Source organism: Chironomus tepperi, unplaced genomic scaffold, assembly GCF_022539635.2.
Source record: "Chironomus tepperi strain 1889 unplaced genomic scaffold, CSIRO-AGI_Ctep_v1 contig_396, whole genome shotgun sequence".
NCBI classification, from domain to species: Eukaryota; Metazoa; Arthropoda; class Insecta; order Diptera; family Chironomidae; genus Chironomus; species Chironomus tepperi.
In genome coordinates, this window is record NW_027226518.1 from 45829 (window position 1) to 57182 (window position 11354).

The following is an 11354-nucleotide window of genomic DNA, read 5'->3' on the forward strand; positions in this document are numbered from 1 at the left end:
CATGACTACGGAGTAATTCAAGCCAATGGAACTTTATACAACATCAATTTGATTGGCTTAAAGACTGCAACAATTGAACGATTTTTTGGATTTGACAAAAATCAGCTAGAAATTCATTTTAAAGTTCCGAAATTTCATTTTGAAGGATTTTATAAAGCTCAGGCATATGTATTTGGGTTTAATTCACAAGGCGAAGGGGTTTTTACCCTCAACTTTTGTAAGTTCATTCGATGATTTGTTCAATTATTGCAAAACTAGGAACTTTTTGATCTAGTCTCTTAGAAGATCGTCGAGCTCAATTCCCGAGAGGATATGTGTCCGAGCCCTTAGACAATCTTCTTAAACCTCATCCTTGTGCTATAAGAGAATTCTCACAATATATTATATAAAAAGGCAATACAATTAATAGATTTATTCTCAATTCAGACGACTTTAGTGCCAAACTAATCATTAAACTCCAAAGATACACACGAAATGAAAAACTGTATTTCAAGACTGTTGGGTCCGATATCTCATCTACTGTTAGAACGTGAGTATATTGTGTTGCACTTAACCCTAAAAGACTAACAGACAAAGAGCATGCTTATGAGTATGATCACAAAATTTTAGGATGCTCAACTTTATTTATTGAGTTTGCTCATCAGCACGCTTGTTTAGTTGAGGATGCTCATTGTCTATTAGATAATAGCATTAACTGGGTTGGTGCTTGCCAAGACTCAGAAACTGGAAGAAACTCAAACGGAAAATTGTAAAATTGCACAATTTTTATGGGTGCCGGAGCCATCGTCCTTGTTTAAGTAATATCCGATTAAAATTGCCTAATTTATACTTTATATTTCTAGGGGAGATATTGAAGCAACCTCACTAAGTCGAACCTTAACATGGTTAGTTAATCAAGGATTCGATGCGGTTCTAAGAAGCAGTATGAAATCCTACGTTGGGGATGTCTGGACGCAGTATTATGAGCAAAAAATCAACAATGTTTTGAACAAGGTTCCAATTGAAGAGCTGTTCTTAGTTTAATATGATTGCAGATTATTTAATAAGAAATGATTTATAATTTATTAAAAAAACTAGTTAGTGATTTTTGTGTTTGAAACTTGTTTTTTTTTTTAGAACAGAAAATTCTTGAAGATTTTTGATTCCACCCTTAGGGTCAACTGTCTATGATGTCTAATTTTTTAGTTGGAGGTAAGTGTATGAATCTTGTGAATGACGGAGAATATAGTCACTTAAGTAAGTATACTCATGAGTATGTTCACAAAATTAAGTTGCTACTTGTCTGTTCGGGTACGCTGATTTCATGAAGGTATACTGTGGGTTACTAGAAAGCACATGACGTAGAACTGGTTGAAAATCCAGCCACAGATTGACTAGATTTTGGCCTAGGATTGGATTTTATCAAATCAGGCCTAGCAACAGAGTCACTGGCCTCTAGAGCCAGATTTCGGCTCCAATTCGATGTCGTGTGCCTTTCGGGTAAGTGACAGTTAGATCAGTGTGATCATGATCAATCCTTAGTAGCGGGGTACCATGCCTTAGTATAGTGGGACAAAATCCAACAATCAGTGGACCCAAAACTAAATTTCTTATTAAACATCACATATGAACAATTCCCATTTCAGATTAAAAATTAACACATAACATCTTTTCAAAAATATATTCAAAATGTCAAAGGACTTTAAAGAATGCTAAATACAAAAAAAAACTTGTAGTATTTTTTTATTCCAGAAGTTCATTCGTGTTTTAGCGGTTGTAAAAGTAAAAAGTGTCTTTAAAGATGTTTACAGTTTTGAAGTTTTTATTCCTTATTTCAATTTGTGATATTATTAGTTCACTTCGTAAGTGTTTAGTGGAAGCTATAGGAATAAAGGGGCTCATTTTTGATTTTTGAAGGGGTTTTGACAAGTTTTTGGATCAAACTCATGCATTTTAGGGAAATTTGAGGATTTTTGTCTTAAAAATTTCTAAAAAATTGAATAATTTGGTTCAAAAAGGACGATTGTCGGGGTTTGGGCTAGTTCATTGTGCACTGGATTCATCCTTTGCTATGTGCCGAATATCATGGATAACAAAGCGCATTATAACTATCCATTCCTTTTCCGACTTTATATCAACATATTATCCTAATATTCCCTAAATTTTATCAATTTTCCAGCAAATGACATTGAAAAGTGCAGAATTAATGATGAAAAGTGCTTGGTTAGATCATCAAATTTAGTTTTGAGGAAATATTACGGAGGTGACATTTAAAAATCTTTTTAAAAATCTTCAAATTCAAAAGAAGCTTTTCAAAACTTCCAGGAATCACTGAAATTGACCTTCAATCACTCGACCCATTTGTGGTTGACAAATTCAAAGTTCTTCATGACTATGGAGTCATCCAAGCTAATGGAACAGTATATAATATCAAGTTAAGAGGACTTAGAACTGCCACAATTGAACGAATTTTTGGATTTGACAAAAATCTTCTCGAAATTCATTTTAAAGTTCCAGAATTTCATTTTAAAGGATTTTATTCAGCATCAGGTGTTGTTTTTGGATTTCCTAGTAAATCTGATGGAATTTTTACATTGAATTTTTGTAAGTTTGCATTGATAAATTAGAGATTTATTTAATTTTTGATTTTTATTATGAAACAGATGATTTTTATGGCAAATTAAAGGTCAAACTTGAACGATACACAAGGAATAATAAGCAGTATTTTAGAACTATTGGATCAGACATAAGCTCTACTGTTAGAACGTGAGTTGACCTTATTGATATTTGCAGATATCTGCAGAATATGAGAACATTTATTTAACTATAGAGCAGTGGTGGACAATCTGTTTTGTGTCAAGGCACAACTCAGCCCTAGAACATTACCAGGGCACACAGGTTGCCCATCACTGCTATAGAACGTCTTTATCATCCTTATATTTCTTTACAGAGGAGACATGGACGCAACGACATTAAGTAGACCAGTAGTTTGGCTATTAAATCAAGGTTTTGATGTAGTTCTGGGAAGCAGCCTTAAATCTTATGTTGGAGATGTTTGGACTCAATTTTATGAGAAGAAAATCAACAATGTTTTAAACAAAGTTCCTATTGAAGAGCTGTTATTAGTTTAATAAGTGTTATATCGAGCATCATAATGAAAACTATTAAGTTTTTTATAATAATGGGTCAAATTCAGCACGATGCAGTTGTTAGGGTAGCGGTATTATATTGTGCTGCTTGGATATACAAACACGAATTTAATAATAAAGGAATTATTTGTGATTTAATAAAAAAAAAACTTAAAATTCAACAAAACACTTTAATTTTTTTGACAATCCCAATTTTTCCTTAGCAAAACTGAATCCATACATCATGAAGTTCCTAACCATGATATACATTCCACTGATACTATTTAAGAATAACTAAATTCAATCTTAAACTTTTTGCATTTAACTTTATTGCAGTCTCAAATATGTAATTACATGTTTTATCGGATACAATTCGTCACCTTACGATGACAGCTTACATTGTAAAATTCAGATGCTTCTTAAAAATGTCAAAATAGCAACAAAAACATTTTTGAACTAAGGTGTTTGCATTATAAACTAAATAAATAGTTGCTAATTTAACTCATTCCAAAATTACTGGTTCTGTAAGTTACAAGTGATGAAAATGCAAAAAATATTTAAATTTATTGTTCTTCTCGTGGTATTGAATAAAGGATTATCATTACGTTAGTATCTTGGTAGTTTTTTAATCCTTTAATATTGATTAATTTTTATCTTCAAAACCAAAGTTTTTAATAAATGCTGTTTTAAAATGAATTAAATTGTCATTTTTGGGGGTCATTCACTTATTACGGAAGGCCTCCGGAGGGGTTTCATTAAAATTTCAGCTATTTCTACTGAAATCTTGTTATGTAAGTGACAAGGGGGCTCAAAATGTAAATTTTTCGCATCACCTAACAAGTGAACAGCCCCTTACGATGACTTACGATAAAATAATCCTTAAAAATGTCAAAATGCCAGGTATTTAAGATTTTTAAGAGATACAAGCTAGATATATGCAATATTCTTCTCATTCGTGAGTGACTGGTTTTATAGCCTACAAGTGTTTCTACAAAGATGTTTAAAATATATCAGTTTATTGTTATTCTTGTTGTGGCTGATAAAATATTTACATTGCGTGAGCATATTAAAGTTATTTTAATCACTTATTGTTGACTTTATTGTCTCGATTACAGCCAATGACATTGAAAAGTGCAGAATTAATGATGAGAAGTGCTTATTAAGGTCGTCAAATAAGGTTTTAAGAAAATATTACGGAGGTGACTTTAACTGGCATTTTTAAAATTAGAAAAACTCATAAAAATCTTCAAAATATCCACAGGAATCACAGAAATTGATTTGGTTCCCCTCGAACCGTTTATGGTCGACAAAATCAAGCTTAATCATAACATTGGTGCAATTAAAACTAAAGGAATTGTCTATAATATAAAATTGCATGGATTTGCGGCTACAACGATAGAAAGTATTTCCGGATTTGACAAAAATCTGCTGGAAATTGATTTTAAAACTCCAAGATTTTCATTTGGTGGATTTTATAAAGCTTCTTCAGAGGTTTTGGGCTTTCCAATAGTGTCCGAAGGAAAATTTTTGATGAATTTTTGTAAGTTTTGATTTAAAGTTATTTATTAAGTTTTAAGGTAGTCCCTAATAGAGCTTGGAGTCGACTAGAATTTAATAAAGAGTCGAGTCGACTTGAACACAAAATTAGAGTCGACTTTGAGCTCTGATCCTTTCAAAATTTGAACAGATGACTTTGCCGGCAAATTGAAGATCAAACTTGAAAGATATACGAGAAATGGAAAAACATATTTCAGGACCAATGGATATGAAATCTCGTCAACACTCAGAACGTAAGTTCTGAACAGTACAAGTTGGTTAATCGATCTATAATCTAGGGCCACAACAGAATCACGCAAGACTAAAGCCATATTTTTGGTTGATTGACTAGCTTATGCTGTTCAGGAGTAGTTTAATATCCCTTAATAATAACTATAAAATATCCAAAATTTTCATACAGAGGTGATATAGATGCGGATGGCGCACCCCGATCATTACTTTGGCTTGTTAATGCAAGTTTTGATCTTGTCATCAAAAGCACTTTAAAGTCATATGTTGGTGACTTGTGGACGGTTCATTATGAGAAGGCCATCAATAAAGTGCTAACAAAAGTGCCAATCGAGGAGCTGTTTTTGAACTAAATTTAAATGGTTCCAATAAAAGAGCGTGAACCTGAGTGGACAAAAATACGTTTTAACTGGTTGATGGCAAGTTAATGCTCAATTTATGACTAGTTACCCTAACATACAAAGAGCATACTATGAGTATACTCACTTTCGGGCATCATTTGCATGCTTTGAGTATGCTCATTAATGTGAACATGCTCTTTGTACGTTAGGGGTACTTACGTATTTTCGTTAACTCGGGGAATTTAAAGTATGAATTTTTGGATACAGATAATAAATTCTGTTGATAGGTCTGCGGTATGTAGATATATGTAGTTAAAGTAGTATCGAATATTTAAATAAAGAAATTCTAGAAAAAATATTTTAAAAAATTTACACAAATTTATTGAAAATCACCAAGAAACTGATCTGCATTTCCTGCATTTTATATGCAAATATCTGCAGTTTTCGGCTGTACCTTACAGTTCATCCAAGGTTTCAGACCTGCGATTTTGGATGATCCCTACAATTTCTAAATAATTAGCTTATAAACTAAATTCAAAGAATTTGTAGCTGATGATATTGATTAATTCACAATAAATTAAGCAGAATGCCTCATTAGGTCATAAAATGAGGTTTTTAGGATATATGCTGACCAGTGATCTACGATCCAGAAGGCATACACCATTAAAAAACAGATCCCACACTACATCAGCACGTAATAAGTGAACGACCCCAAACTAGTTTTGATGGATAATAAACAGAATTAAGCAGATTCCTTTAACGTGTTCTTTTGGTCAAATCAGTGGCATTTCTCAAAAATGTCAAAACTTAAGCAGATTATTATTAAAAAATATATTATTTATTTATGGGAAATATTAAAAAACACAACTTGATTCTCAAATATTATTTCAGTATAAAACTGACGTTTCTAAAAGCTACAAGTGCCTTTTTGAGATGATAAAATTGTTGCAGGTTGCTATTCTTGTCTTATTTTGGGATGAATTGTATGGATTACGTGAGTTTTGAGTATATTGTCCTAAGCAGGTCGATAGGTTGAGTCGAGCGATCTTAACATAGTGCCTAGGTAAAAGCTAGACCTACGGTCGTCAATGACATAATTTACGGAGCGTTCCAAGCATTAGGCGATCGTAGGTGTGGCTATTAACAGGATATTGAGCCAAATTGCCCACTCAGGCTAATTCTGATCCTAATTCCACCTTTTTACAGCCAACGACATTGAAAAATGCAGAATAAATGATGAACAATGCTTAATTAGATCATCAAACAAAGTTCTAAGGAAGTATTATGGAGGTAATTTCAGCCACAAGCATTATCCTTATTAAAATTCCATTACAACTCCTTCACATCAATTTCAGGAATCACCGAAATCGATCTTCCATCACTCGATCCATTCGTAGTCGATAAAGTAGATTTGACACATGATTATGGAGTCATTAAAGCTCGAGGATATATGTACAATGTTAAGGCACATGGATATTCAGCAGCAACAATCATAAAGTTCTCAGGAATTGACAAAAATCTTATTGAACTTCACTTTAAAGTTCCAGTAATAAAATTTACTGGATTTTATAAGGGTCGTGGTGAACTTTTGAGTATTCCACTGCAGGGTACAGGGCCATTTACTGTGAATTTCTGTAAGGTTTGATAATTTTGACTATAAATTATTGGTAATTAATTTTTGTGTGACTTTAGATGACTTCTTGATAAGGTTGAAGATCAAACTTGAACGTTACACTAGGAATGGAAAGGAATACTTTAGAGCTGTTAATACTGACATTTCATCAACTGTGAGAACGTAAGTAGCTTCATAGCATGGAATAATTGAGAGAATCCAATCCCCAGACAAACTGCATGTACTTTATTGTACATACTGTACTTACTGTACTTACTGTACTTACTGTATTTACTGTACTTACTGTACTTACTGTACTTACTGTACTTACTGTACTTACTGTACTTACTGTACTTACTGTCCTTACTGTACTTACTGTACTTACTGTACTTACTGTACTTACTGTACTTACTGTACTTACTGTACTTACTCAAATTTTGGATTTTTTATCTTACAGAGGTGACATAGATCTTCCAGATGTCGGACGAGCTGTAAATTGGATTTTAAATACAAGCTTTGATGTTGTCCTCAAAAGCAGCATGAAATCCTATATTGGCGATGTATGGAGTAAACTTTATGAGAAGAGATTTAATGATGTTTTTAATAAAGTTCCGATTCAGGATTTGTTTTTGGTTCAATATAAAAATTGTTTGATTTTTTGGATTTTATGTAGGTTTACAGAATTAATCGTTTTGTGGCTACTGTTAGCTTAACGAGAATGGGCTCGCCAGGCCTCACACTCAAACTTAACCAGCTCCTGCTCCTGCTCCTGGGATAGCCAAGAATGCACTACGAGGAGGTGGAAGTAAACCAACATTAAAGGTGGTTGAATGGTCGAAGGGTTTATAAGTCTGGACTTGGTCTGGACCCAGTCTGGATTTATATCATTAAACTCCTATTTTAAGCCCGAACAACACATGCCACACCCTAACAGGCAAATATACCGCTTTTAGGTACCGTTCTGGCCTTTCTGTACCGTTAAAGCATGCTCTTTGTCTGTTAGGGACATTTATGTCATACTACATATTTTGCCATAATAAGCCATGCCCTTGTGTGCATGCTGTGCCCTTTGAGGTGCTCTTTAAAAAATTCTAGCTATAATTTACAGCTGCTTGGTGCTTAGCTTCTAAATCTACAAAAATGACACCTCAAAAATTACTTCAAATCTCATAATTAAATCAATCATCTTTAATAAGCTACGGCAATTACCTCACTTAATTCTTCTAAGAACAATTTTCATATTCCGCTTGCTGTCATTTGCAAGTCATTCATCCAAACACCAAAAATGATGTATGTACTTCAACTTGGTCTTATTAAACACTTTATACTGAGTAAGATCAAGAGATTACATCAATGTATAAATTATATTGTTTAATCAGCTTAATGTCTAATAATAAAAAGTAAATCTTGACCGTCCTCAACACACAAAAATAAATTCTCATGACAAGAGAGTCATTGCCATTTCGTCCATAAATCTCGCGATTGTAGAGTTTACATTTATGAAAAATTTACATTTTATGTTGAAAATTTTTGCAGAAACAATCCTTAGCGCCTTGACATCAGATCGTAAAAGTTAAAAAATAAAAATTGTCAACTAAAAATTTATTGACATAGGGTTTATTCGTAAATGAGGTTCGTGGAAAAATGGAACTTCTTGGCTCTTTTGTTGCTATGAAATTTTCGAGCATTTTATGGCAATTGTACCTTAGTTCAACTTTAATTGCTACAAAACAGAATTTTAAGTTTAGGGAAGGTTATGTAAACTAACATGGACTGATGATGTCAATCGCCGGTTCTTCCGGTGGTTCTACGATACAGTAGGTACGGCATATGAACAGTACAATTGTGCATCGAGTTTGGCTAAGTGTTATATCTGTCCCATACCAAACGATGCACCGATGACATGACACGGTTTAGTGGAATAATGGTTCAGTGTACCAGTACTGTTTCATCCTACCACCGGCACCTGTATCGCACCCTACTCTAATTTCGTGCACCAATTTTGTACCATCGCATCACTTTCCCGTGCCACCGGTGCATCATCAGAATTTCACTGGTGTATCATTGGTTCGAGACAAGAATACCACTTTGTCATACAAGGTGCATCATTGCACCATACCAATAATGTACCTTTACCGTACCGTACCCCACCTCCAGAAAAATCGACTCGTAATGCAAAAATTCAAGGAAGGAGGTGGGGTTTAGGAATATTTGAATAAGCAACTCGAAGAATTCTTCCAAAATAACAGAGAAGGGTGGCAATTTGACCTCTGCCCGTCACTCAAACTCTCCTCTCTTCTACTAAGCATTAGACGTCACTCTCAGAAGACCCTTCTGCGTAGCTCTGATTGAATATGTCTGGACTATGTTCTCGTTTTGTTGTTTTTTCTCAAATATTATTTTGACGTCAAGTGTTAAGCAATTAATGGTCATACCTATTGTTCGGGACAAAAAAAGTCTATAAAGAAGCACCAAATAAAATAAAGCCTGGTAAAAATGACGAAATTAAAGATCGGCAATTAGATAGAGGCTCTTGTACAGTACATGGATAGTATAAAACCTCAAAACTTTGCAAAAATTATCTCATTTGAGACTCATTTGACCAGCTGTTGGATATACATTTTTTTGTGCTAGGTACGATGTCTAGATACGCTGTTATTCTCGTGATTCTTACAATTTGTGATAAAATATTGACATTACGTGAGTGTATGATTAGATCACATAATCATGATAATAATCATATATCTTACTTTATAGCCAATGACATTGAAAAGTGCAGAATTAATGATGATAAGTGCTTACTTAAATCATCAAATAAAGTGCTGTGGAAACATTATGGAGGTGAATTTTGAGTATCTTATCATAAATTGTCATTGACAATGTGTAATTTTTTAGGAATTAAGGAACTGAATCTGGCACCACTTGACCCATTTTATGTGGATTATGTAAAAATTGTTCAAGATGCAGGAATTGTGGTTATCAATGCTATTGGAAATAATACAAATATTTATGGATTTTCGAAAGGAAAATTTGAAAAAGTTACTGGATTTGATGTCAATAAGCCGGAGATTGTGTTGAAAGCACCAAAGTTGAACTTTAGTGGATTATACTCATCAGTTGCTAATGTGTTGAGGCTGTCGATTAATGGAAAAGGAAGTTTCAAGGTGTCTTTTAGTAAGTAGACTGTAGAATAACGGTTTAGTGATAAATGGCTGCTAAATTGAGTTTTAGGATCCATTGTCTTAATGCAGCTGCATTTTGTTATGATTCTGAAAGATTGAGATCGAGATCGTGATTGAAACAGAGATATAGAGCATGACCGAAACATTGAGGAATCTTAGTTTCAGTCTCGAGAACCCATACTTTCTAGTTGGTCCTAATTTTGTTCGAATTCGTTATATTGACCTCGAAGTCAAATCGACTTTTCTACTCAAAATTCTGAAAACTCACCAAATGCAACTACAACTTTTTGAAAATTCTCTTTAATTCTAGATAACTTTGTTGGAACTTACCGGATGAAATTAGAGCGTTATCAAAAGAATGGCAAAGAATACTTCAAAGTTTTGAATTCCAAGCTGACGTTTGATATATCTGGGTAAGATTAAATTGATAATTCTTGATTGTTGCTTTTGAAATCACTAAATTTACAAGTCAACTCAAAATTAGACACAAACAAATAATAACTTTCAAAAAATTGTGAAATTGCAAACTTGTGAAAATGCCAACTAAGATTTTTGACAAAATTGTCGAGTTTCGATAGAAAAAATTGCTTAAAAAATCGGTTGATTTTCAATCCCTGATCTAATTTTTATTTATCACAATTTTTAGCGGTGAAATTGATGTCCCCGACCAAGGATACTTCACAAATGTCTTCTTGAATGCTAGTTTTGATGCCATCATCAAAAGAAGTTTAATATCCGTCATCAGCGAGGAATGGACGAAGTTTTTCGAAAAGGCAGTGAAAGCAGTATTCAATAAGGTTCCCATAGAGGAATTGTTCTTAGCTTAGAATTTAAATTTTAGACAGCATTTAAGCTCTGAAATTAGGAGGCCTAAAGAATCAGGTTATATTGTAGATGAATGAGATTAGTTAAAATACTGTAATGAATTTATTTATTAATTTATACTCGAATTTGTTGTAATAAAAGTACTCTTACTCAATTTTTCATACTCATACTTGACGATTTGCTTATTTTGTGAATAGTTCTTACTTAAATGTCACACATCGGTTAATTGATCAAAAATTCGTAACCATACAAGAGTAACGCAAGTCTGGTGCCAGATTTTGAATCGAATAACCAACTTGTGTTAGCCCTTTACTTATTTTATTGGCGAAAGTTCCGGATTGCCGGTTTAAGAGTTCATCAAAAGCAAGTGTGCTATTCTTTTGGTTCTACATTCTTATGCGTACAGTTCAATTGTGATACATGACTTCACTTAGATAGCGATAAGGGCTGCCTGAATGTGTTAATTACCGCTTGTTGCCAATTGCCAATACCAAATAAAACA

At 33.4% G+C, this 11354-nt stretch overlaps 2 protein-coding genes and 1 long non-coding RNA gene across 3 annotated transcripts; all 3 read left to right on the forward strand.

Moving 5' to 3' along the window:
• The first annotated feature begins 4306 nt into the window (after nucleotides 1-4306).
• LOC139096658 (uncharacterized) lies at nucleotides 4307-5221 on the forward strand. Its single transcript, XR_011544992.1, has 3 exons — nucleotides 4307-4647; nucleotides 4795-4897; nucleotides 5065-5221. It is a non-coding gene; the product is annotated as an uncharacterized lncRNA (long non-coding RNA).
• Nucleotides 5222-6138: 917 nt separating this feature from the next.
• LOC139096657 (circadian clock-controlled protein daywake-like) lies at nucleotides 6139-6881 on the forward strand. Its single transcript, XM_070648378.1, has 3 exons — nucleotides 6139-6227; nucleotides 6440-6523; nucleotides 6589-6881. The coding sequence occupies exons 1-3, from the start codon at nucleotides 6167-6169 to the stop codon at nucleotides 6876-6878; spliced, it is 435 nt and encodes a 144-aa protein (XP_070504479.1). The 5' UTR covers nucleotides 6139-6166; the 3' UTR covers nucleotides 6879-6881.
• Nucleotides 6882-9724: 2843 nt separating this feature from the next.
• On the forward strand, nucleotides 9725-10854 carry LOC139096656 (uncharacterized). Its single transcript, XM_070648377.1, has 3 exons — nucleotides 9725-10019; nucleotides 10338-10440; nucleotides 10674-10854. The coding sequence occupies exons 1-3, from the start codon at nucleotides 9725-9727 to the stop codon at nucleotides 10852-10854; spliced, it is 579 nt and encodes a 192-aa protein (XP_070504478.1).
• Nucleotides 10855-11354: the final 500 nt, after the last annotated feature.

Coding starts and splice junctions, on each gene's coding strand:
- LOC139096657 (XM_070648378.1), top strand. CDS start 6,167: ATGATAAAATTGTTGCAGGTTGCTATTCTTGTCTTATTTTGGGATGAA. Junction 6,228..6,439: donor GGATGAATTGTATGGATTAC/GTGAGTTTTGAG, acceptor ACCTTTTTACAG/CCAACGACATTGAAAAATGC. Junction 6,524..6,588: donor TCTAAGGAAGTATTATGGAG/GTAATTTCAGCC, acceptor CATCAATTTCAG/GAATCACCGAAATCGATCTT.
- LOC139096656 (XM_070648377.1), top strand. CDS start 9,725: ATGTGTAATTTTTTAGGAATTAAGGAACTGAATCTGGCACCACTTGAC. Junction 10,020..10,337: donor AAGTTTCAAGGTGTCTTTTA/GTAAGTAGACTG, acceptor CTTTAATTCTAG/ATAACTTTGTTGGAACTTAC. Junction 10,441..10,673: donor CTGACGTTTGATATATCTGG/GTAAGATTAAAT, acceptor CACAATTTTTAG/CGGTGAAATTGATGTCCCCG.